This window comes from Eschscholzia californica, unplaced genomic scaffold (assembly GCF_041429995.1).
Source record: "Eschscholzia californica isolate CP2 unplaced genomic scaffold, dmEscCali1.0.p SCAF_2, whole genome shotgun sequence".
Taxonomy (NCBI): domain Eukaryota; kingdom Viridiplantae; phylum Streptophyta; class Magnoliopsida; order Ranunculales; family Papaveraceae; genus Eschscholzia; species Eschscholzia californica.
Window position 1 is genome coordinate 11,139,189 of NW_028238309.1, and position 26,457 is coordinate 11,165,645.

Sequence of the window (26,457 nt, forward strand, 5' to 3'; positions counted from 1 at the left end):
CCCAGGGCCAAAGGGCCTCACATGAAGCTTAAAACGAAGCAATTAAGAGGCCCCATTTATTTTGTCTTTATAATAAATATTACCAAAACTAACAAGTAACCCGCTTTAGCTCAATTGGTAGCAAGTATCTAAGAGAGATCTCTCAACAAAAAAAAAGTATCAGAGAGAAACCAATTGACTTGGGTTCGATCCCAAGTATAAGCATTTTTCTACTTAAATTTTACTTCTTTCTAATTACTTTGGTTGCTTTTACCAATGTACCTCCGTTACCACCACCATTACAGTTGACACTTCTACCACCACCACAATTACTTCGACTACTACCACCATTACTAAACTTCAACACTACGACCACCACCATTAAATTTTACTTCTTTCAAATTACTTTGGTTGAAATTTCTACCACCAAAACCAAGATTACTATGCTTTTACCAATATACCTCCACTACCACTACCGTTACTAAACTTCAACACCCCAACCACCACCAACACTAAACTTCCACACCACAATCACCATCAAACCACAACCACCATAAGCACCAAAAATTATTTTATCAGAGAATCGTTTTTTAATATTCTTTTCGGTTTAAAAAAGAAAGGAAATTGAACAAGCTACTGACTCATCGAATTCCTTGCTGAACCACTTGATCGGGAAATCGACTAAGGATCTCTCTCTGAACCCAAACCGTTTTCTGAGTAACTCCATCAGATTGTTTGATTTAGACTACAAGTTATGAACACAAGTTTCATGTTTAAACCCCACATTATATCCAAAGAAAATGTAGAAAGTTTCGATTTATAATGTTTTTTTTTGTGGTAAAACGCGTGTGGGCCCCATTCTTAAAACTCGCTTCGGGCCTCCAAAATCTCAGGACCAGCCCTGACAACTTAGAATCTGGAAAAGTCATCCAGGTTGACATGGCTCCTACGTGTCATCTTGGAATTTGAAATGCATTTATGTAGTATTTTTGTTTTTACGAATCTATCCATTTCTTCTCTTAACTCTTTCTATTACTTCTCAGTCTAAACCTTCATTTCTCTCTCTAAACCTTCATTGTCATTCTCAAACTTAATAGGACTTGTGATGTATTTTAACCAATACAATTTCTTAATCAAGATAAATGAAAAAGGTTCATCAAACAGTCGAAATCCCTTCAGTCACTTAGAAATAAAATTAGACCAAACGTGGATAAAGAAATCCAATTTCCTTCTTAAAAAACTCAATGGAAATATCTATTTTGACATGAGAAGTGAAAGATTTAGGTTTTGGGTTCCTAGTTATCCCTTCTCCCATGTGAGACTATTCACACACGCGCCCTCACGTGTGGCGTGGTTAGTCTAACACGTGTTTGTATTTTGGCTGACGTAGAACACGTGTGACTTTTAAGCCTATCACGTGTGGACCTAGCAAGTAGAAAAATTTGTTCCAGTTACCCTACATCTAGCTCAAATGAGTAAATGACTACTTCAGAAAATGAAAATCAAAATCCATAATCTTCACTACCTCAACATTATCAAACAACTAAATGTTGGAAAGAAATGTCATCTTATGAAAGAAACCTCCATGGATGATAAATGTCAGAGATTTCTGGTTAGAGAGAGAAACACCTAAGAGGAAGTTAGATAGAAAAAGAGAGAATATGAGTAGTTGTTTACTTTAGATTCCAGGCTAATGCATTTGCTCGAAATTGGGGATCTGCACGACAAAAGTCCCTCGTAAATTTAGAGTCCAGGAGTTAAGGTATAGAGAGAAACATGAAGAACCAGAGAGAGCAACCATTGAGGCCATGTTTGGCGTGCGGGAATAGCGTGGGAATGGAATGTGATTCCCGGGAATCACATTCCATATCATCGTTTGGCTTATGGGAATGGCGTGGGCCGGGGAATGTGATTCCCTCGAAAAAGGGTATAGCAAACCCAGGGGGAGGTCCCATTCCCTCGAAATCACATATATTAATATTTATTGACAATTATATCCTTAATTAACAAAATATTGAATTACCAATTTTTAAATTACCGTGTCATATATAAATCATGATTAAACTAGGGTTTTAAACCCAAACCACCACACGACTTCTCTCCTTCTCTCTCTCTTCCGGTCAGAGCTCTAATAGAAGTAAGGTCTTGTGGTATTTGGTATGAATAAGTATTATTTAGGTTTATGAACAAAATTTAATTTTAAATAAATTTCTATTTAGGTTTATGAATAGAGTTTTATTTTAGATAAATTTTTATTTGGACTTTTATTTATATCTTTAAATTATAACCCTTTACTGTATCGTGTTATTATTTCATATTTACGAATTTGAATAAATAATACTGATTTTAATATACAACAAAGTTGATGTGTATTTTATGATGTTTAAGTAAGGTAAAAGTGAACTTTTACAAATAGATACATTCATATTCCTATACGAACCAAACACCTAATTAGGAATATGTCAGGAATCAAATTCTCATTCCTGGTCAAACCAAACATCAAACTACAATAATCTGATTCCCAATAATCACATTACGGGGATGTGATTTCCAGGAATCACATTTCATTCCCGCGAACCAAACATGGCCTGAAGGGTTAGAGAGAGAAATAAAAGAAAGAGCTAAGAGAAGAAAGGGGCAGATTCGTAAAAGCAAAGAAACTACATAAATGCATTTCAAATTCCAAAATGCCATGTAGGAGCCACGTCAATCTGGATGATTTTTCCAGATTTTAAATTGTAATTGTAGCATTTTTCTTTTTCTAAACACATGAATAGTAACGAAAATAAGAAGTATAAATTAAAACTTTACACATAAAATTATATGAAATAGTGATATATACAAGTTAAATATATACTGTTGTGACAATGGGGGTTTAATATGACCAAAATCAAGTAATCAAAGAAAAGCAATAGAAAATAAAACAATCACACAGAACACAAGAGATTTACGTGGTTCAGTTAGTGGAAACTACTCCACGGCGACAACGGCACGATGATTTCCACTATCATAAGCAAACAAGTTACACAAGAGATTCGTGACATTTCGACACTGATAACTCATATGATTTTAGTTTATATAGCCACTACAACCCTAATCCCACCGCCTCACTGACTCTCTCTCTCTCTCTAAATCCGAAATACACATGGATACGCTAACACTAATAACTAACATAAGCCTAGCCCCGCATTCCAGCTCTGTCTCGAAGTCCAGCTCTGCCTCTGAACTTTGCTTCGCATACCAGCCCTGTCTCAGAAATCAGATCCGCTAACGGGTCCAAAATTCAGCGCTTTGTAAGTGGGTTTGCGGGTCGTGAACCGGGTTCGATATCAACTCATATTCAAGCAACTTTTAACAATTTGCCACCTTGACTTGAATATGCTCCTCTTGACTTAAATTTGCCACCACCATAGCTCACCGACTGTAGCACTGCTCCCCAACGAATGGCACTCCAGCAGAGAGTGAACGTATAGCCCGTTAGCAATCTCTTCCTATCAAGATCCCCTGAAAAATCTCAATCCACGAATCCAACTACCGGACCAGAAGTGTCAGTCCTTCTGTCGTAAACCATACCAACGTGTGTAGTTCCTCCTAGATACCGCAGTATCCATTTTACAGCCTGCCAATGACCTCTCCCAGGTCTGCCCATGTATCTACTTACTAAAGTAACATGTGAAAAATCTAGCCTTGTGCACACCATAGCATACATAACGCTACCTACTGCACTTGCATAAGACACCCGAGACACGAACTATGTCTCTTTCATCAGTTGTCGGTGACAGTTCACCCGAAAGCTTGAAATGTGTTGCCAATGGACTACTGACAGGTTTTGCCTCTGTCATACTAAAACGTTCCAACACTTTCTCGGATTTACGTTTTCTAAGACAAGATATATTTCCCAGCAGATCTGTCTCTCTGTATCTCCATACCCAATATCTTCCTTGAGGCATCCAAGTCTTTCATCTCAAATTCCCCTTTTAACTGATCCTTTAACATGTAGATTTTCGACATATACTTGCAAGCTATCAGTATGTCCACATATAGGAGTAGATATAAGAACCATCTGATAGTTTCCTTTGATACACACAACTATCATACAAGGACTTCTTCAGCAAACAGACCTGGTCTTCTTTCCCGAGAATCTCAAACCCCTCTGGTTGACGCATATAGATTTGTTCCTCAAACTCTCCATGTAAGAACGCAATTTTAACATCAAGTTGCTACAATTGCATATCATACAAAGCAACCATAGAAAGTAATACTCTAATAGAGTTATGTTTAACAATAGGAGAAAATACCTCATTGAAGTCTATCCCTTCTCGTTATATAAACCCCTTGGCTACTAACCGTGTTTTGTATCGTGCATCCTCCATCCCTGGAATTCCTTCCTTCTTCTTGAAAACCCATTTTCTATCAACAGTCTTCTAACCCTTAGGCTTCTCGACTAATTCCCAAGCCCGGTTCTTACTAAGATATTCGATCTCTTCATTCATGGCAAAAGACCATTGCCTCGATTCATCACTCCTTATAACTTCTTCATAGGTGCATGACTCACCTCCATCAATGTTTTTCCCCACACTAAGTGTGCAACCATATATGCCATTTGATACCTTTATGGTGCCCGAATATCTCTCCTTCCCCTGTTCCTCGCAACACTGTAATGAACTACTTCTTGTTCATCTTCCTCAGCTTGCTCATCTACTTAAGGTCTAACCTCTTCCCGAATGTTTATCTTAAACTCCACTTGTTCCCCATGATTTTCCTGCTCTACCTGTTTACTAACACTCCCGAGCATCTACAGGCGTTACCTTCTAATTTATCATGGCTAACTCACCAAAAGTAACATCTCTACTTATAAGAAACTTTTTTGATTTTTCATCCGGATTACACAACCGATAACCTTTCACCTCGGGCTCACAACCAAGAAATACACATTTTTTAGCCCTCGGATCCAGCTTACGTTCTTTAACATATGCATAAGACGGGCAACCGAAAATCCTCAAGTTCTCATACTTTGCAGGATAACTAGGCCACACCTCATTAGGAATTTTACACTCAATAGATGTACATGGAGAAATATTTACCAGATACGTTGATGTGTTCACTGCTTCAGCCCAGAACGCCTTCGACAGTCCTGTATTTGTAAGCATAAAACGAGTTCGTTCTAATAGAGTTTTGTTCATACGTACCGCCACACCATTCTACTATGGTGTCTTTCTGACCGTATAGTGTCTCACAATCCCTTGGTCTTCACAGAACCTATAAACTCGTTTCTGCAAAAATTCATGCCATTGTTAGTCCTCAAGCGTTTGATCGATTTTTCAATCTGCTTCTCGATCAAGGTCATCCACTACTTGAACTTGACGAATGCTTCATCTTTGCATTTCAGTATGTATATCCATATTTTCCTAGAAAAATCATCTATCAAGATTAACATGTATCTACCCCAGCCATGTGACCTAGCCCGGTAGGGACCCCGAAGATCTGAATGGATTTAATCCAGAGTTCTTTTGGCATTATGAACCGCTGTACTGAACCTTACAGGACATTGCTTCCCGAAGACGCAATGTTCAAAAAATTCTAGTTTTGCAACCTTCTGCCCACAGAGTAACCCCTGCTTTCTCAGTATTGTCATCCCCCTTTTGCTCATATGCCTTAACCGCATATACAATAGCTTGGTAGTCCCAACTTCCTTGTCTGATGACGATAGCGCTACATATCCGGTAATTGTGTTACCCTGTAGCACATATAGACCATTCTTCTTCAACCCTTCATAACTGTAAGGTTCCCTTTAAAAATCCGAAGCACACCACCTTCACTAGTATACTTACAACCATTATTATCATCCAGTGTTCCCAAAGAGATTAGATTCCTCTTTAAATCTAGAACATGTCTGATGTCTATTATAGTCCTCACAACACCTTACCGGGAGCGTCGTTTCCTTGTAAAACCTTACCGCCATTAAGGGCCTTGTAAGTGGAAACCCAAGCCCTATGAGGACATACATGGAACGTACAACCAGTATAAAAAATCCACCTATCTTTAGAGAAGCAGACATTGATACCAAGAACCATAGCTTCATCACATTCTTCAATGATTGCCAAGACACTACCATTATCTTCTTTTTCCATGATTGCTGCCTCACATGGTTGCTTTCTAAGCTCAGAACAATTCTTCTTAAAGTGTCCCTCATTCTTACAGTTAAAGCATATGTACTTCCTTGGTTTCGATTTAGACTATGACTGACCCTTCCCATCGCCTAGATGTTGCGTCCTTCCCCGTAAAACCAAACCATCTCCTGGCGTGCTTTCTTTCATTGATCTTCGTTTCAACTCGTTAGAGTTCAATGCTGCTTTAACATCCTCCAAGGTTGTAGTTATTTTACCAGACATAAAAGAATCAACAAAGCTTTCATATGATGGTGGCAGGGATGCAAGCAATAGTACTGCCTTATCTTCATCTTCGAATTTGACATCCAAGAATACTCGGTTGATTTCATCCATATAGTCTTTCAACGATTTTCCTTCTGACATCTATAAATAAAATAATTTCTTCTTTAGATACAAACGATTAGTTAGATATTTCGCCATATACCTTTCCTCTAGCTTACCCCATAGTGAAGGATATGTCCTTGCGGTCTAAAGGAAAGTCCTTCCAAACGAGTGTCCTTTGACCAAGATGGCAATGCGTACGATTTAGCTCATAGAATCATGATGACCTTATTCAAAAGATTATCCAGCCTGGTTAAATTAGGAGTCATAATGCTTAGCTAGAAGCCGCTTACGGTTGTCGGTTTACTTCGGTTATCCGCGGCTAACATAGACCGGATCCTACAACTGGTTATACATAAGAGTGGTGACTTTAACGGAGAGAATAGACGAGTGGGAGTTTGGCTATAGATGGATGTCTTCCAGTCTAATAGTGCTAAAAAGATAGAAAAGAATCGGGCTCGGAAGGGAAGCCCGAAAAAGTGTAAAACCTATTTTTGGGCCAACTAGGTCAAGCCCTTTAAAGAGTTGACCATAGCCGGCCATAAAAGGATAATGGGCCGGACAGATTAAGCCCATTAAGGGGCTAGTCTGGCCGGCCATACACTTAGGGAAACCCTAATAAGAATTTGGTCCTAATAAGGATTCCCAGCCAGAAAGAAGTTCTGACAAAGTTATCTTTTCTGTAGGACTTAAGGAATCCTAGTTTGAGTGTAAATCATATTGGAGATTGCCTATACAAGGACCAAGTTAGAGAACGGAAAGGGTGTGGAATTTTCTCAAAAGAAAATCATCTCTCTCAGACATCTCAGAGAGAGAGGAAGATTTTGGAAAAAAAGGTTCCCATTCTATCTATCTAGTCTAGAAGAAGGAGTTATTCATCTCAACATTCAAGAAGGTCCTAGCTGACTGAAAGAAGGGAGTTCAAGTTAACCATTCGGTGTCTCAAGTAGAGGAGCTACACTTGAAGTTCTTATCTTCTGAATACTGGTCGGGATTTAGTTCGTGGGAAAGCGAATAAGGTATTCTTCTTTCCTTCTAGTTCATCTTTAGTTCATGCATATGATCCCGGATACTCTAGTGTTAAACATGTGATGTTTGAGATTCCGCTTGCAACACTAGTTAGATGATTAGGATAGTCTTAGAGACGTATAAAACTCAAGACATAGCCCATCGATTGTAGTTTCCTTCGCTACTTCCCGTAAAACCTCATTGCTTAAACACAATAGAATATGTTCATGAGATTTTCCTTCTTCTTCTGATAATGATTCAACAAGTGCAGTCTTCCCATTCAACATTTTCAACAAACCCTGTTGAACTAATACGACTCGCATCTTAATCTTCCAAAGATTAAAATCATTACTTCCATCAAACTTCTCTATCTAGTATCGTCATCACAGAAACCTCAAAACCAAAGCTCTGATACCAGTTTGTTGTGACAATTGGGGTTTAATATGACCGAAATCAAATAATCAAACAAAAACAATAGGAAATAAAACAATCGCACATAACACAAGAGATTTACGTGGTTCGGTTGGTGAGACCTACTCCACGGCGACAATGGCGAGATGATTTCCAGTAAGATAAGCAAACAAGTTACACAAGAGATTCGTGAGAATTCGACACTAATATCTCCGAGGTTTTAGTTTATATGGCCACTAAAACCCCGATCTCACCGCCTCACTGACACACACTCTCTCTCTCTCTAAATCCAAAATACACATGGATACGTTAACACTAATAACCGACATAAGCCTAGCTCCACATTCTAGCTCTGTCTCGGAGTCCAGCTCTGCCTCGGAGTCTTGCTTCGCATACCAGCCCTGTCTCAAAAATCAGATCCGCTAACGGGTCCAAATTTCGACGCGGAGACTGAAAGCGGATTTACGGGTCGTAAACCGGGTTCGATATCCACCCATATTCAAGCCACTTTCAACACATACATATATATATATATAACGCATCTAATGTGGGTGGTCCAACAGTAATACACACATAAAAATCAAAACCAAATAAAAAATCACCGAATCAACTTACTACTGATTGGGCGCCGAAAATCCTACTAAGGGTTGATGGCTATTTCAGTTGTTTTTCATATTTTTTCCCCCAGTGCCAGTGTCAATATTTTTGTAACAAGCAGGTGAATATTTTTATTTTTTTTGAAATAGAAACTTCATTTCATATTAATTTAAATCATCATCAATACAATACTTTATACAATCTGGAATGTTATTCATGTCCCATAAACCGGACATGTTTCTAGAGAGAACCAGATTAGCAAGTTCATGAGCAACATAATTGCGATGTCGATAACAATGAAAGAAATGAACTGACTGTTATGCCCAATCGGGATTAATGTGAACAATACGAGTAATCCAAGACAAGCAATAGGAATAGTAAAGAACAATCAAGAACAGAACACAGAGATTTACGTGGTTCGATTGGTGAGACCTACTCTACGGCGACAATGGCGCGATGATTTCCACTATGATAAGCAAACAAGTTTACACAAGAGATTCGTGAGATTGTGCCTTACTGATATCTCCTTAGGGTTTAGTTTATATAGCCACTAAACCCTAATCCCACCGCCTCACCGACTCTCTACAACCGACGTTAATACATAGATAACACTAATCACCGACATAAGCCTAGCTTCTACATCCCAGCTCTGTCTCAGAGTCCAACTCTGCCTCCCAGCCTTGCTTCGCATACCAGCTTTGTCTCAGTAATCAGCTCTGCTAACGGGTCCAAAATTCGGCGCCGAGACTTATAAACGGGTTGGCGGGTCGTAAACCGAGTTCGATACCAATCTATATTCAAGTCACTTCTAACACTGACTCGATAAAGTCTTCAAATTGAGGTATTTCTAGCACGAATGGTTGGTATTGCCATGGAATTAGGTTATCCTTTTGGTGAATACATTCAATCAATGCTAACGCATCACTCTCAATGATGACTAGTCAAAGACCCATTTTAACTAATAGTTCAAGTCCTAGCACAGGATGTGCTTTCGCCATAGCCGTTGTCTGACAAGTTATATATTTCGATTCCCCGAACAGAAAAACTCCATTGTGATCCCTGGCTACTGCCGAGCAACTGGCCCCTGAAGTAGAAAATGCACCATCCACATTTATTTTGATGATCGATTCTGGAGGAGGGATCCATTTCATTTGAATACATCGAAACGACTCGGTTATGTTCGTCCCGATAGAGAATGAGTTTAAATTTAGAGTCTGCCACCATTATGTAAATTTCCGTAAGACTATATGGTTATTGTATGGAGTCGAGTCAAAGACCAATCTGTTTCTTGCCTTCCGATGTTCCCAGGAGATAATAGTGACTTTGTTAAAGACAACAAAGTTATCAGGTTTGTGGATCCATTCATCTAATTTCTCAACAATTGTAGTAGTAGAATTAAAATTCCCCAAAGTAAGTCCCACTTGGGTTGTAATTTGCTTTATAATCCCACAATCCATAAGTGATTTATTGTTTCGTAAGAATTGGCACAACGGGGGCAGTTCATTGGAATTGAATTGACGTAGTTTTGTATATTCACTTTAATATGTAAACCTTCATGGATTAGCCTCCAAATGAATGTGCGAATTTTGGCGGGCAATCTTGATTTTTTGTAAAACCATTTCCAATCAAACTGAACTACCGAGTTTGCCGACTGAGTACTGTCGAGAATATGTTGATAACCTGATTTCGTCGTAAAATCTTCACTTCTATTTGGTTGCCAAATAAATTTATCATCTAAAACAGTTGTAGGAAGATGGATTGATAAAATTTTGGTTGCAATTAATGGAGGGAAAAATTGGTGGATAATGTGTTCCTTCCATTTGCGAGACATCGGGTCTATTAAATCAACAACAGTGGAGATTTCGTCTGGCCACGAATTTGGTCGGGAAATTAAACCCTCATTCCTCGGGCGGATCAAGGTTCTTTAAAGACATTCACCAACTCACCATTTCCTATCTGCCATAAACAATTATTCGAAAATAATTCCCCTGATTTAAGAATAGATTTCTATAAAGAAGAATTTGTAGACCTCAATTAAGTTGACCAAAAATTTTCATTGGGAATATATTTGGCCGTTAAAAGCCTGACCCGAATCGAATCTTTAGATGTCCGGAATCTCCAAGTAATTTTTGCCAAAAGTGTCAAGTTGAAAATTTGGAGTCTCCCGAATCCCAAGCCACCTTCCCGTTGAGGTTTACATATTATATCCCAATTGATAAAATGTAGCTTTGTCGAGTCTTCAGAATGACCCCACCAAAAGTTGCGTTAAATCTTCTCCATATGTTTTATAACCCCGAGAGGAAGCGACGATGTGCTCATGAAAAAAAACCGATAAAGATAATAATATTGATTTAATTACAACACTTCGACCTTCTTGGGACATTAGGTTTTGTTTCCATCCAGCCATAGTATTTTGCATTTTTCAATAAGGAAATCGAAAGAGGCTATACGAGAATCCGATTTTAGTGTACGGTTGCCCAGATATTTTTCATCTTGCACCATTTCGAGTACACCCAACAAGCAGGTGAATATTGAAACATGGAAGGACACCTAGGCCAATGTGGTACTATATAATACATTAACAAAGGGATGCGTTCATGTGAGGACAATCACATCTCCTTCTCAAATTGGTTGTGTAAATACATCCTACCCTTGCCACACTTATCATCAAGGATCATCATATATACTAGACTACTGCTACAATGATTACTGACTGCAGATTTTGAGCAACTAGAGATGTCATCATCCCCATTTCTCTTATTGTTCTTGGATGTCATCCTGAAAACTAGTGTTTAACGTATTAGACGTGTGAGATTCTGCTTACAACATTTTGTGACACCAAAACCCTATATCCAGACCACCTTGGCCACGAGACTCTAGTTGAGTTTGCCCAACGCCCTTACGCCTAAGCCTTCAAGTTCTTTTGGTCGCTGGATTAGTGCTCATTGTAGGATGGCATTGTTTTTCAACTTGTATGTTATATTATCGTCTTGTTTCTTTCAACAATGATAATATCCTTCTGAAACTTTTTCAGAGATAAACAGTCAGTATTTTAAATTCAAATTCCTTTAAACGAAATCAGAAGGTTAGTAATCTGTTTTTAAATTTCAGATACAAATTGTATCTTTAACTAATACAATAAGAAAGAGGATAAAGAACAGAAATTATATTAGTTAGAACGGAGGCGAGTGATCTCTTTCCTTAAGACAATAATTCGCCCTGTTTATTGTACCAACAGTATAGGCGAGTTGTCTCCCAGGATACAACGGATTACCTTTTCAGATCGGAGGTACTTGGATCTGAAAACTCTTTCGAACGTAAGTATTGAAAACTCTTGAATACCTTAAACTCTCTTAATTCGAAGTGAATATTGAAGTCTGGTTTCATGGCTTATTTAAAGGTGAGAGGTGACTGTTAACAAACAGTCACATTTGGAGGCAAAAGTCACAAACCTCATATTTGAGGGTAAAAGTCACAGCCCTCTTGAAGAAAGGAGGTACTGATCCACGGGCTTAATCTGGTCCGCCGGATGTAGATTTAATCTTGTCCGTCGGATTGCATTTGGTATTAAAATAAAAATAAAGGCTTCTATGCTCCTAGCGAAGTGCAAAGTGCGTGCGGGCGCCTCTAAAGTGCCAAATGCACCCTAAACGCCCATTCGCCCACGCGCGTGCGAAATCGTTGAACCTTTATTTCATTCATACTATAGTATGGGAGAGCAACTTATTATAAACCCTACATATTCCTTTAACTTACCCGATATGGGACTTTCCTTAAATATTTCCATATTTAAACCAAAACTTCGAAAATTAATATCTTATTCATACGGAATCGGTTTTGAGCAAACCAAAGCTTGAAATTCAAGCCCTCGACGAGAAGAATGCAACGGTACGTTATTTGAGTTGTTTCGACAAAGGGAACCTTGTCAAAATGGCAAAAAACGCTTCTGCTGGAAAGTCGATTCCAACATGCATTTCATGTGCATCTTCCTCTTGGTTCCACCAAAAGTCCCTCTCTATCTTTTTTTTAGTTGGTTCAGTACACTTAATGGGCACAACACCAGACCTTAGAAGTATGCGTAATTTGGACCGATTTAAAAACGTTTTTTAGGAGCGGTAACTAAACATTTGATATAATATGCAATGGGCGGAATCTCATAACTATAAAAGAATCATCATAGAAAACGACAATATCAATATAATAAAAAATCTACAGAACGGTAGACATGAAATTCAATGGCAATCGAAAATTCATATTAAAAGAATACAGGAAATAAAAAGAAGGCTGGAAATAGTTAAATTCTCGTATACTAGTAGGAAATTCAATGTAGCGCGGCATACAAGTTGGCTAAATGGGCAAGGAAGGAAAACAGAACGAAGCCATGGAAGAATGTCCCTTACTTTCTTTTAAGTTGTATTGTAATAGAACTCTTATTTCCCGTTAATTAATAATAAGATCAATTTCAACAAAAAAAAACTAAACATTTGATATTTATGCAAATTTTAGTTTATCTTCACTTTAAGAATATGTAATTTAGTTCTATATTATTCAACATTGGAATCCTACCTAGTCAGTTATCTGAGTTGCAACCCAAGCGTAGGAAAACGACAAACGGCCATGTGAAATCCCTCTATTAATTAACCTATTACTATAATTTTTGTATATATATATATATATACAAAAATTATAGTAATAGGAAAGGAATCATTTTAAACTAGTCAATCATTTTAAACATGTAGCTTACTTAGTTTATTGCATGTGCTGCCAATTAATTGGAAAGGAATCTAATGGAACCATTTATTTACATGTACGATGTGTTTACTTGTTTATAACTGTGTTAATCTATGATAAATTAACAAAGGGATCGATGATGCGTTCATCATGTGAGGACAATCACATCTCCTTGTCAAATTGGCTATAAATATATCCTACTACCCTTATATCATCATCTATACTAGACTACCGCTACAATAATTACTGACGAGGAATTCCGAGTAGCTAGAGATTTAGAATGAGGATGTCATCATTATCCTCAATTCTCTTATTGTTTTTGTTCATCTCATCGTCCTTCTCCGTGGTGATTAGTGACTGGAGTCTTGATAGATGCGGAAACTTTGGCATTGAAATTTGTCCAGAAGGCTCTTGTTGTAGTATCTGGGGTTACTGCGGGAACACTAATGACTATTGCCTTAACAATTGCTATAGTCAATGCCCTAAAATTATTCCTGAAGGTAGATGCGGAACAGAGTTTTCGAATGCTCACTGTCCTGATGGTTTATGTTGTAGTCTATGGGGTTATTGCGGCAGCACCGCTGATCACTGTGGTAGTGGTTGCCAGAGCCAATGCAGCACTAGATGTGGAAACGGTTTTGGGGATTCTACTTGTCCTCAGGGTTTATGTTGTAGTCGCTGGGGTTATTGCGGCAACACCATTGATTTCTGTGGGGATGGTTGCCAGAGCCAATGCAGCATTAGATGTGGAAAGGATTTTGGGGATTCTCGTTGTCCCGAAGGTTTATGTTGTAGTATCTGGGGTTATTGCGGTAACACAATTGATCACTGTGGCGGTGGTTGCCAGAGCCAATGTTCTTAATACCATCCTTGATTGCAAGAGAAAGTGACACTAGAGTAACTTCATCAAGTAGTAATTTAAGTTTTCGCTAGCAAAGCAATAATCAGATCTTGTGTAATTTGAGTTCGTGTTATATCTCTTTATCATAATAAGACCTTAAAGTCGACACTTGGTTGTCCAAGTGGTTGATAGTGTTGACATAAACTCCAAAATCCTAGAAGAGGTAGAATGGGTTATTAAATAGCGTTATAAGTTTATCGGACTTTAAGCCCCTTTCATGTTTTTGGGCTTTAGACCTCTTTCATTATTAGTTTAACTTAGGCAGTTATCGTGTTTATCACATATTCATGATGTATCAATGCCTTGTAACGACTACTAACGTACATCTAGTTGATTTCTCAAAAAAGAAAACACTTGAACTCCACTTAGTTACTGCTTCTTATTAACCATGTCTTTTTGGGTAATTACATACGATGACACCAATTTTACAAATCCAAAACAAAAGCGTTCGTTTTTAATTCATCAAAGTTCTATTCTTTAAAGAAAAAAGTTTCTATTAAGCCCACAATAATTGTGAGCGTAGCCCTCCACTAACGATATAGATAAATATCAAAAGAGATAAAAAGGTGACTAAGATCAAGAGGGACGGATGAAAGGGAGATATACGAACAAAACCCATTGGTAAAGAGTCGCTCCTCCGCAGACAACAGAAAAATTGAGAGATTCACTCTATCTCACTCTTCATCTTTCTTTATCTCTCTATCGTTGTGTCTAAGAGCAGTTCATGTGCAATAAACATTATTTGATTTTTTTTCAATGAGTCGATCGATTATAGATGATTGGGCTTGTAATTTTGGTGTGTGCATATATAACTTTTCTTTTCACTTTTAATCCAACCCTCCTAGTATAATTCTTTTTAGAATTTTTGGGCTTATAGTCCAAAAAACGGGCCCTAACATACATTTAGTCCTCTCTAATCCCACAAATTAAAGGGTTTTTAAACCAAAATATTAATGTAAATGGATATCTAGTCCATTTGTATACATCTAGAGAGAAAACACAAATCCTTAGAATACATATTAAATCATAATATCTAAACTAACCTTCCTTATATATAAAAACTGATTTATCTTCAAAGTCCCCAAATATCTTTTTCCCTTTTTATCTCCCACCTTCTCTCTCAAATCACGTTTTTATTTAAAGTAACCATTATCTTCATTATCCTCCATAACGGAAACCTGTTTATTTTCTCTCTCTAAAACCGAATCATCTAATCAACCTCCATTTTTGAGTCTCAGAAACCTTCTTCGTCTTCATTAGAGCAGCTGAAACCTCCATCGTTTATTTCGATTTCCATCATCAAAGATTCAGGTTCGAACCATTGTTAAGATCAACAGTTGCTTCTGAGGTTAAAGTAACAAGTTTAATCTTTCTTTTTAATGTTTTTCATCATCATCTTTAAAGATATTTATGATTTTCATTATAATCGATTTCATCTTTGTATCATCTTCTCAAATATTCATCATTATTCATTATTTTCTCTCTCTAAGATCTTTATAACCGGTTTATGATGTTAATGTTAAATTCTTGTTTACTAACTCATTATCTTCGATTATGTTATGTTTGTGTCCATGTATTATTTTATTTTTCATTAGATTTAGGTTACAGATTTTGATGTTTAGAACATCTCTTGATATTAGATCCGGTAACGATACCATTTTTGATCCACAAAAGATTACGTACGTTTTTTATAACAGAATGTAAACGATGTGTAATTTATACGAAATTATGTGTACTTTATTGAACATCACAACTTTGTACCAGAGAAGATTTCCTACGTTTTTTTGTAACAGAATGTAAACGATGTGTAATTTACATGAAAGTATGTGCATTTATTGAACATCACACGTTTGTATCATAGAAGATTCCGTACGATGTTACTATAACAGAATATAAACAATGTGTATTATGCAAAAAATTATATGTACTTTATTGCGCTTTACACATTTGAACCGCTGAAGATTTCGTACAATTATACTGTAACAGAATGTAAACATTGCGTAATGTTCCAAAAATTATATGTAATTTATGTATATTATACATATTTTTTTCACATAATAGTGACCTTGTGATTCAAACTAAAGTTCTGTTTGTCTCCCAACATATTATGAAGTTTAACAAACAGTATGCATAATTTACTCCATTATACATGTCGTTTCTAGTAAATTATATGTTTTGTTGACAAATGTATATTTGTTTTTTTTTTGTAGTTTTGCTGTTATCTATGGAATTTCCTACAAATCATCCAATTAAGTAAGACCACAAAACTAAAATCTGATGGTTGGGATAAAATATTTATTGAAATTGATCAGTTGTTTCCTGGTGGTGCAAAAGCATTTCGATATGCTCATCGACAATATACTATAAACATGTAATTGTTGTTAGTCCTGTTCAAGACTGCAAATGGAGAGTACATGGATGAGCACCATTTCTGAACAAGAGAAGATTTTGTACGCTTTTTTTGTAACAAATTGTAAATGATGTGTAATTTAATAGAAATCATGTGTAATTTATTGAACATGACGCTTATACAACTGATAAATTATGTTGTATACATAACAAATGATGGTTGCCTCGTCATAAATAACACATAATTTACAAACCTGTTTCATAATTTTGTATTCGATGTGTGGTTATGTTTGAGTAAAAACGAAAACAAATGCTACTATAATGTTCCCAGAAAAATATACTTTTTCCAAATTTGAAAGTTAAGTAAGAGAAAGTGATATATACGTTTTGTATATTAACCCCTAAATCACGCTTAATTGATCCCAGAAAATATTCTCTTTCCAAATCTGAAAGTTAAGTGAGAAAAAATTGTTTTGAATCGAAATAAAAATTACATAGTAAGAGAGGGAAAATTGATTTGGTTTCCAAATCTGTAAAGAGAGAGAAAATTGATTTGAAAATATCCGTTATTTCCTATTTAATTTCCTCCAATCATGCAAATTGATTTCTTTTCCAAAACAGATTTGATGAGAGAGAAAATCGATGATTTCGTTTCTTTTTTAAAACCAAAAATCACGGTACAAAATGCCTTTTAAAATTTCGTCTGGCCCCACATTAAAAAAATCGCGGGAATTAAGTTTGGGACAAGGACAGTATATTGTTTAATATACTAAGGGTTTTTGGTCCAAAATGCAAAAGGACTAAATACCTATTTTTTGGGAAGATTGGACCATAAACCTGTTTTGAACATTATTTTGGGCTATATACCCATGGACCCTTCTTTTTGGGCTCTTTTATAAGGTTTTAACTATAAAGGTCAAAATGATAAAGAAAATAAGTAAAAAGCATAAACCATTTATTTTTTGGAAACCGATTACATTGTCGTACAATTTGCATTGAATACATCAAAGATGTGATAAGCTTGCTACCCGCCCACTCAAACTCTAACATGACCTGGCCTATAGCCCAACTAGATAATGGCATAAAGCCCAACTACACTACCTTATTTATACCTTAATAATCCCAATCAAATAACCAAAGATTCCACCTTCTCTGGTGATTCGAACTTGGGACCTCAGGGATTTCTGGAGTTTATGTCAACACCTTGGAACCACTTGGGCTACCAACTGTTGACAAAACACAAACCATTTGAAACTTATTATTAAGGTCAAAAAGTATACAAAGACTAAAATACCTTTTTTTGTCATTTTGTGTAACTAAATTCTTTTATTTTTCATTAAATTTTAAATCTAATATAACTTTTGTTTGAGATGACAGATTTTTATAAAAATTATATATTTAGAAATGATTTTTCATTAGCTTTCTAACAAGATCCACTTTCAACAATCTATATTACGTTTTTCTGCAAACATGTGTTTGCAACAATCTGTTCTACAAACAAGTGTTTGCAAACGAGTTCTGCAAACATGTGTTTGCAACAATCTGTTCTGTAAACATGTGTTTGCATCATGTAAACTGTAAACTGTGTTTGCAAAATATAGATTGCAAACATTATTTGCAGAATATAATCTTGAGTGGCATATCGTGCAAATTCGATTCGCAAATCGAGAATATAAACTAAGAGTATGTGTCTACGAAATCTTGAGTTTGGAATTAATTTCATCATTCATCAGTTCAATCATACTCGGAATCACCAACGAATTTTTGCCTCCATCCAAATAAAATTGGCGAACTTCATTTGCTAGTCTTACAGTTTACGATGCAAATTCAAAATTAAGAGTTGGTTTTCCATCAAGGTTGTCCTCTTTTGATCTTTCGGGTCTATATAAGTATCCACTTGACTCAAAAGTTCAACTTCTGTTTCTTCTTCTCATCCTTAGTTATATGTTCTGCAACTTTCATTTATAAATCTCCATGTTCATTTTTGTTTTCAAAACAACTTTGGTACTTGAGCTGACCTCATCATAAGATAAAGGAAGCCATTGCAACAAGTTTCAGATGCAGAAGCAATAGCATTCACTTTGCACACCAAGTGACAACACTGCAAAATCAAACTTAGTATTCAAATTTTTCAGAAAATTAAACAGAAAAGCATAAACTTTTGAAGAACTATAAAAACTTTAGCTAAGAACCAAAAACTCTTTGTGATAACAAACAACACATCCCACAAACTCAGAAGGAGAATCAACTAACAATGATCAACATTCTTCAATGTAAGACAACTTTCGGAACAAGCTGAAAACTTCCAACACTGTCAATAGTGTATGTCTAATTAGTCAATAATTCTTGATTATGTATAGCGGACTAAATGCGTTGGTGTGTTATGAAATACTAAAAACCAACTTGAGGTGGAAACCGCTTTATATAACATTGATCATCATTACTGTAACAAGCTTCTTTTATGAAGTTGGAGTCTATCTCTAAAACACATGAACTTGAAAATCCATCCAGAAACAACAACAATTTGTGTCTATCAAAGAAGAAGAAGAATCAGTGAAAAAAGAAGAAGAAGAAGAAGAATCAGAGATGAATAATTGAAGAAGACATACCAATACATAACTAACAAACAAATAGTAATCGTTTGTTTTTTAGCTTCACTACCAATTCTCTTCTCCACTGGTTGAAGTTTGACTCTAGTAATGAAAGTTCCAACAATTTGAACAATTGAAAGACAAATTGAATCTTTAGTTCGCAATTCAGACGTTGGGCTCCCAGACAAATAACAAAAATTTCTCATCTAATTTCACATCCTCTAACTACAAATAAAAAACTCAATGAATTAACAAATGGAATAAATCAAAAAATTTTCTTCTTCTTATTTGATTGATTAGAGAAGTTATGGATACTATGTATTTACCTTTGTTCTTTTGATTGCAATACAAACCCTAAACTGATTTATGTCTTTATGGAATAAAAAACTTTCATCAACACAAACCCTCGATCGGATCTTCTCCTTTCTATTGTTGTTTTGTTTTCCAGTTTTTCAAGCAAAGAACCAGATAACTCTTGAGGGATTGGGCCATTGGTCCAAAAAGCGGCCCAAAAAGCGTATCCGACCCACGGTTGCCTAGAAATGGACAGGAGGTCCAATGTGTCAGTCAGGGATATAAAATTACGCAAAGAGGCTCCGTAATTTTGCGTATTTACGACCCGTGCCATCCAAATTAAACCGGGATTTGGCGAAAATTTAAGCGGGATTTCTGACGGATGGAGGGAGGGAAGTGACCGTTTGCAGGAAACGTCTCTTCCACATTAACTTCCATGCCACGCCTCTTCCATCCCACACCTCTTCCATCCCAGCCATTTTGCTACTTCTCAAGAAAAGATCCAAAATCCAAAATCCTTCATCCTTCATCTTCCTCCTTCTCAATAACAGTTCTCAAGAAAAGATCCAAAATCCTTCAACTTCTACTTCTCAAGAACAGCCACTACTATTAAGTTGAAGAAGGGAAAAAGTAAACAACAAAATCTACAAGATTTGAAGCAAAAAGACCAAGAAATAGTAGGTTTTACTTCTATTTCATCCCCCTAAATTTCCTTCTTCACAAAAACTTCTACTTCTCAAGAACAGCAACTGCTATTTTGTTTTCTGAAATAATCTCTTATTGTTTGTTTGATACAAGTTTTTAGAAACCCTGAAATTTGTATATGATCTTTCATTTTTTGACGCAGATATGGTGAAAACTAACAATACAAAGAAGAAATCAAAGAGTGTCACGATCAAAGAACCAACATCCACGAGAGTAATAACAGAAAAGGGAAAGAAACCTACCCAAAAAATTCTGGCTAGAAAAACAAGTCCAAGAAAGAAGAAGGTATGTAACTGAAAAAAAAATAATTTGTTTTGTTCCTGGTAAATAAATAAATTTCTGGTAAATGTTTTTTTTCTTGAAAATATTTTATTGTACTGAAATTATTTTGTCCCAAGTGTTAATGGGAAATAATATTTTGTACAATAAATTGTTTTGTTCCTGAAATATTTTATTGTATTGAAAAAAAATAATATTGTACTGAAATTATTTTGTCTAGTGTTAATGGGAAATAATATTTTGTACAATAAATTGTTTTGTTCCTAGTAAATAATTTTGTTTCTTGTAAAATATTTTGTTCCTTGAAAATATTTTATTGTACTGAAATTATTTTGTTCCAAGTGATAAGGATTTGTCTAGTGTTAATGGGAAATAATATTTTGTACAGTAAATTGTTTTGTTCCTGGTAAATAATTTTGTTTACTGTAAAATGTTTTGTTCCTGGTAAATATAAATTTTTTCTGAATTTTTTTTTGTTCCTGGTAAAGATGACCATGCACTTCAAGTGTTTGTTGTAATGTGTGACACAACTAAATTCCTGGTTGGTAAATTTTTTACAGGTCAAACCTGCTGAGAGCATTGAAGTAAAAGAGCATGCAAAAGGGAAGAGAAAAGCTCCAACAGAAAGAGAAGAAAGCAGTAAAAAAAAAAAGGCAAAGAAATCAAAAAGTGAAGTTGGAAGCTCAAGTGAACGGAAAAATCGACCAGCCAACCTTGCAGCAATGTTGCCGAAGGCTTATAAGTATGCCCTTCGTAATACATGGAGACAATTAAAGACCACTTATCCAAAGATGTCGACTAGACAAAAAGAGTTGTTAGGAGCTTGATGTAGAAACGCAGCAGAATTAAAGAAGATGAATAAACTTAATAAAAACGATAAAATAAAGATGAAATAACTCTAAAATACTCAACTTTATTAAAACTTCAAAGGGGTTTTTCTTCAATCTGAGAATAATGGACAAACTAGATATCCTTTTATAGGTTTTGGACTTTCCTAGATAGACTTGAATTAGACTTTCCTAAATAATTAAAAGACTGCAACTTCCTAAATAGCTAGACTCAAATCTGGACCTTTCCAATTATTGGAAATACTAAAATAACATAAATTCCTAAACCTAAATTCCTTAAGACTAAAATTGGGACTTCCTAAAAACTACTCTTCATGGCCGGATGGCCTATGGCCCGGTTTGGCCATGGAAAAAGCCTCCACGCCGGGTGCCCCTGCATCAGCATTCCCTTCTTTCAAGAGGTTCGTCCCGAACCATTTTTGAAGAGAATGTAGTTCCTCCGATCCATCTTCAATTGGTAACAACGTCACAATCTTCTTTTTCCACGGAAATTCATAAACATTCAAACGACCACGGTAAGTGGCATCTACATCAGATTTCCATGGTCGTCCCAATATGATGTGGCGTAAATCCATATCTGTGACATCACAAGTAACTGTAGACAAATAAGAAGAACCAATAGAAAGATTAATAGTACACATGCGATCAACCCATGTAGTAGTACCCGACTGAATCCAAGCGGTTTTATACGGATTTGACTTAATCATTGTAGAAATACCCAAGAAGTTGACAAGCTTGGTAGAAATTAAATTATCTACACAACCATTGTCAATCACAATAGTACATACTTTATTCAGTACTGTTCCCCGTGTAACGAACAAGTTCTTTCGTTGAGATAAAGTCCTCTCGAAAGGTGTAAAAAGAACTCTCCGAGTTAGTAACATAACTCGATCACCGTTGTCTAGATTAAGGTTAATACGTTCCAACTGTTCTTCATCTGAATCGGAATCTGATTTCTTCTCTACAATATTTGCTTTACCGCGAGAGGGGCAAACATTAGAATAGTGCCCCGTTTCATAACAACGATAACACTTTACTGGTGGAGGTTTTTTATAAGGATTTTCGGCTACTGTTTTTGTTCCCTCCTCCGATTGTTTTGTTTGATTTAATTCATCTGGTAAAGTTCTAACTGATTGACTTCTAGTACTGTGTCCCTGGAAGATGGAACGTGAATCCGATTCAAAAGATCGAGCTACACTGATACATTCAGATACGGAATTGAAAGACCTTAAATTAACCAAATCTTTAATATCATTCCGAAGCCCGTCTTTGAATTTTTCTACTTTCATTGATTCTAAATCGGGGGGATTAAGCCTTGTAATTAGTCGTTGGAATTCCGAAGCATACTCCTCAACTGAACGTCTTCCTTGACGGCAACGTAAATAATCAACACAGAATTGGTTCTCATAATCCGGAGGGAGGAATCGTGAGAACATTAATGGTTTAAGATCTAACCAAGAAAAGATAGGAGGTAGGTGTAATAAACGTCGATTTTCAGATTCTTGTTTCCACCAAGTAAGAGCAGTTTTAGATAAGTAACCGGTAACATAACGTACCTGTTCAGGACCTTCCACTTGCATAACATCAAAGAAGATCTCGAGTCGTGAGACGTAATCTAAGAAATCTTCTATATTTATCGAACCATCATATGATAGTACTTCCATTCGAATACGGTGAGAGGAATTTGGATGGTGACAATCGGTTTCGGTTGGTTGAGTGTGGTGTTCGAGGTCGGTTTGAGGGTTTTGGGAAACAATGGGTGTTCGTTGGGTTTGGGTGTTTGTACGGTGGAACGGTGTGTTGGGTTCTCGGGTTTGGGTAAGGACTAGGTTGGGTTCTCGGTTTCGGGTGATTGGTTGGTATGGCTCTCGGTTACGTGGGATTGGTATGTGGTCGGGTTGTTGATGAAAGGTAAGAGTAGTCTCGGTTTCATGGTTGCCTGACTGGTGTAGGGTTTCTTGTGGACGGCGGTGGTGGATAGGTGGTGTAACGGGGTCACGAACGGTGGTGTTGTATCTGGGTTCGGTTTGGAGGTGGTGGTGGGTGTGATGAGGTTGGTATTGTGATTGGTTCTCGGTTTGGTTGTTAGGGTTTGGTGTGTATCGGGTGTACGGGTAATGAAGACGAGGGTCTTGGTAAGTTGGGGTGGGTCCTAAAGGGCCGATTGGTTGGTGGTGGTTTACACTGTTTCGGTTGTTGGTTTGGGTGTTGTTAGAAGTTGGTGTTCGGCTGGGATAGAGGGTTCGGGTTGTGGTCGATGTAGGCCGGTAGTTGACCCGGAGAAGGGGAAAGATGGTGGTGTTAATGTGTGGGCATAGGAGGGGTACGTGGGTGGTTGTAAAGGTGTGTTTGGTGAGTAAGATGTGATGAAGGGAGGAGTGATAACCTGAGGGGGGTTGCTAATGGTGTGGCCGAAGAGTGGTGTAGTGGTTTCGGAAGAAAAACCGAGAGGTGGTAGTCGGGTGGTGTTGGTGGTAGTCGGTAGTGGTGAGGGTTGTTGAGTGGTGATGGTGGTGGGAGGTGGAGTTTGGTTTTTACACATACCTTCGAGTTGCTTGGAGATTATGTTGATGGAGTCGTTGAGTTGATCGAAACATTGATCGATCTTATCGAATTTTCCTGTGTTTTCCTTTTTGTACTCATTGAAACCTTCTTCCAACTTTTTAACCGCAGATAGTCGTTCTTTAATGTTGTCCCATTCGGATGAAAAGGTTGGTGTTTTCTCCCTAGCTGGTGTAGCGGTGGTAGTGGTATTAACCATTGTGATAAAAGTGAAAAAATTTATGGCTCTGAATACCACTTGATGTAGAAACGCAGCGGAATTAAAGAAGATGAATAAACTTAATAAAAACGATAAAATAAAGATGAAATAACTCTAAAATACTCAACTTTATTAAAACTTCAAAGGGGTTTTTCTTCAATCTGAGAATAATGGACAAACTAGATATCCTTTTATAGGATTTTGGACTTTCCTAGATAGACTTGAATTAGACTTTCCTAAATAATTAAAAGACTGCAACTTCCTAAATAGCTAGACTCAAATCTGGACCTTTCCAATTATTGGAAATACCAAAATAACATAAATTCCTAAACCTAAATTCCTTAAGAATCATACTAAAATTGGGACTTCCTGAAAACTACTCTTCATGGCCGGATGGCCTATGGCCCGGTTTGGCCATGGAAAAAGCCTCCACGCGGGGTGCCCCTGCATAAGAGCTACTCCATTCAAAAATTTGGTGATGGCTTTTGTTGAAGACAAAATAGACTGGGATAACATAAACAAACCCAACAAGGCAATCTTTGAAATTCTCTGCCTTTATTCTAGTTCGACAGAAAGGTTTACATTGGCGGGGAAAGAAATGCAAGTGAAACCTGAAGATGTGGCCCTAATTCTAGGTATGCCATTGTCAAGAGAGGTGGGAGAAATTTTCCCTAAAAATAAAGCACTAAAGCAGCAAGAAATAGATTTATGTATGAAGTACCTGGGTGAGATCCCTGGTTCGGTATCATGCATACAAATATCCAATGCCCTGAAAATTGCTGTCAACGGAGGGGAAGATGACATGGATGTGATGAGGCTGATCATCATGTCTATTTCTACAAATGTTTTATTTGCTCCGCTATCAGGTTACGCGGTTCCAGTGCGTATTCTATTCAACTTGCAATCAATGGAATCAATTCAAAGCTTGTGTTGGCCAACGGCAGTGCACTCATACCTGATCGATCGAATCAATAAGTACCCTAACGACCCAGTGAAAGCTTCAGGGTGCCTTGTATTACTGCCTGTGAGTATGTTTTTTATCATTTAAATTCAAACTTAACATTCATGTGTCTCATACTTTATGTTTTTTATAGCTGTGGTTTTGCGAGCATACTATATGTTTTGATCGAGAAGAGAGGTTTAGGGATGAGGTGCCTAGGATTGGGAGGTGGTCTTTGACGAATATAGATGATACATTTGACCAGAAGCTTGCAACTCTGACTGCGGAACAGGTATACCTTTGTACTTACTCTTTCAGTGTCAATGGGAAATTGCTTTGTTCTAGTAAATAAAAAATGATCCTTTAAATTGTTTTGTTCGTGGTAAATAAAAATATTTCCTAGTAATTGTTTGGTTCCTGGTAAATAAATTTTTTTATTGTACATTAAATCAAGTTAGTGAATCATTTGTGTACCCACCAAATGATCAAGAAACAGAGTTGCTGTCAACCCCAACGAACACAACAGTGGTAAATGAATTGCTTCTCAAGATGGAACAGCTACAAAAAGAAAATGCCGAACTTCAAGCAAAACTGTTGGAAGCGTGCGACGAAAGAAATGATTCTTACAAAGCGTATTCAACACTCCTTCAAAGCTTGTTAGTTCCTGTAGAAGAACATGTTAGAGGAGAAGATGGCCTGATCAAGGTTGCGGATAACGTGGAGGAGCTAAACGCACAGAAGCGTAAGGGAAAGAGTAAGAATGAAGATCCAAAAGATGGGGGGAAAGAGAAGAAAGAGGAGAAAGGGAAAGAGGAGAAAGATGAGGGGGAGGAAAAGGAGGATGATCAGATTAATAAGGATGAGGAAAAAGACAGTGAGGAAGAGGGTATAGAAAAAGATGATGATGAGGGAGAAGAAGATGATGAGGGAGAAGAAAGTGAGGAAGAGGGTATAGAAAAAGATGATGAGGAAGATGATGATGAGGAACAAGATGATGACAGTGACGAAGATAATAAGGAGAAAGATGGAAGCGAGGATGGAAGTGGCAAAGAGAAGAAAGAGAAAGAGGAGAAAGATGAGGGGGAGGAAAAGGGTATAGAAAAAGATGATGAGGAACAAGATGATGACAGTGACGAAGATGATGACAGTGACGAAGATGGAAGTGAGAAAGATAGCGATGGCAGAGAGGATGGTAAATGAAATAGTTTTCTTTTTTATTTTATATTCTCAGGCAATATTATTCTTTTTCAGTTTTATTTTTTATTCTGAGAAAGTCTAATAAGTATGGTAAATGATACTATTGAAATCAATTTGTCAAGTGCTGAGATGGATGATGAGGATGATGTTGGAATCAATTTGTCAAGTGAGGAGCCAGCGTGGGTAGATGATACTATTGAAAAAGAGATGCCTTACAAGAAAGGTAATGTTGGCAAATTATGTGGTGAAATAATTAAAGTTTCCGAGTTTGTTAAAACATTATTTTTCTGAATATACCTTATTTGACAGAGAGTATGAAGGATGATACCAATGATTTCCCAAGTTTTGATCTTAACTTTGGGACTCAAATTATTG

At 36.8% G+C, this 26,457-nt stretch overlaps 1 protein-coding gene across 1 annotated transcript in view; it reads left to right on the forward strand.

The window, feature by feature from the left end:
* Positions 1–26,085, forward strand: part of LOC147556178 (uncharacterized) — a 90,476-nt gene extending 64,391 nt beyond the window's left edge. The window contains exons 2-6 of the mRNA XM_086658592.1: positions 20,200–20,342; positions 20,897–21,157; positions 24,399–24,969; positions 25,040–25,177; positions 25,344–26,085. Of these exons, the coding sequence (XP_086514718.1) occupies positions 25,435–26,085 (651 nt within the window). The 5' untranslated portion in view covers positions 20,200–20,342; positions 20,897–21,157; positions 24,399–24,969; positions 25,040–25,177; positions 25,344–25,434. The remainder of the gene's footprint in view (positions 1–20,199; positions 20,343–20,896; positions 21,158–24,398; positions 24,970–25,039; positions 25,178–25,343) is intronic.
* The last annotated feature ends 372 nt before the right edge of the window (positions 26,086–26,457 follow it).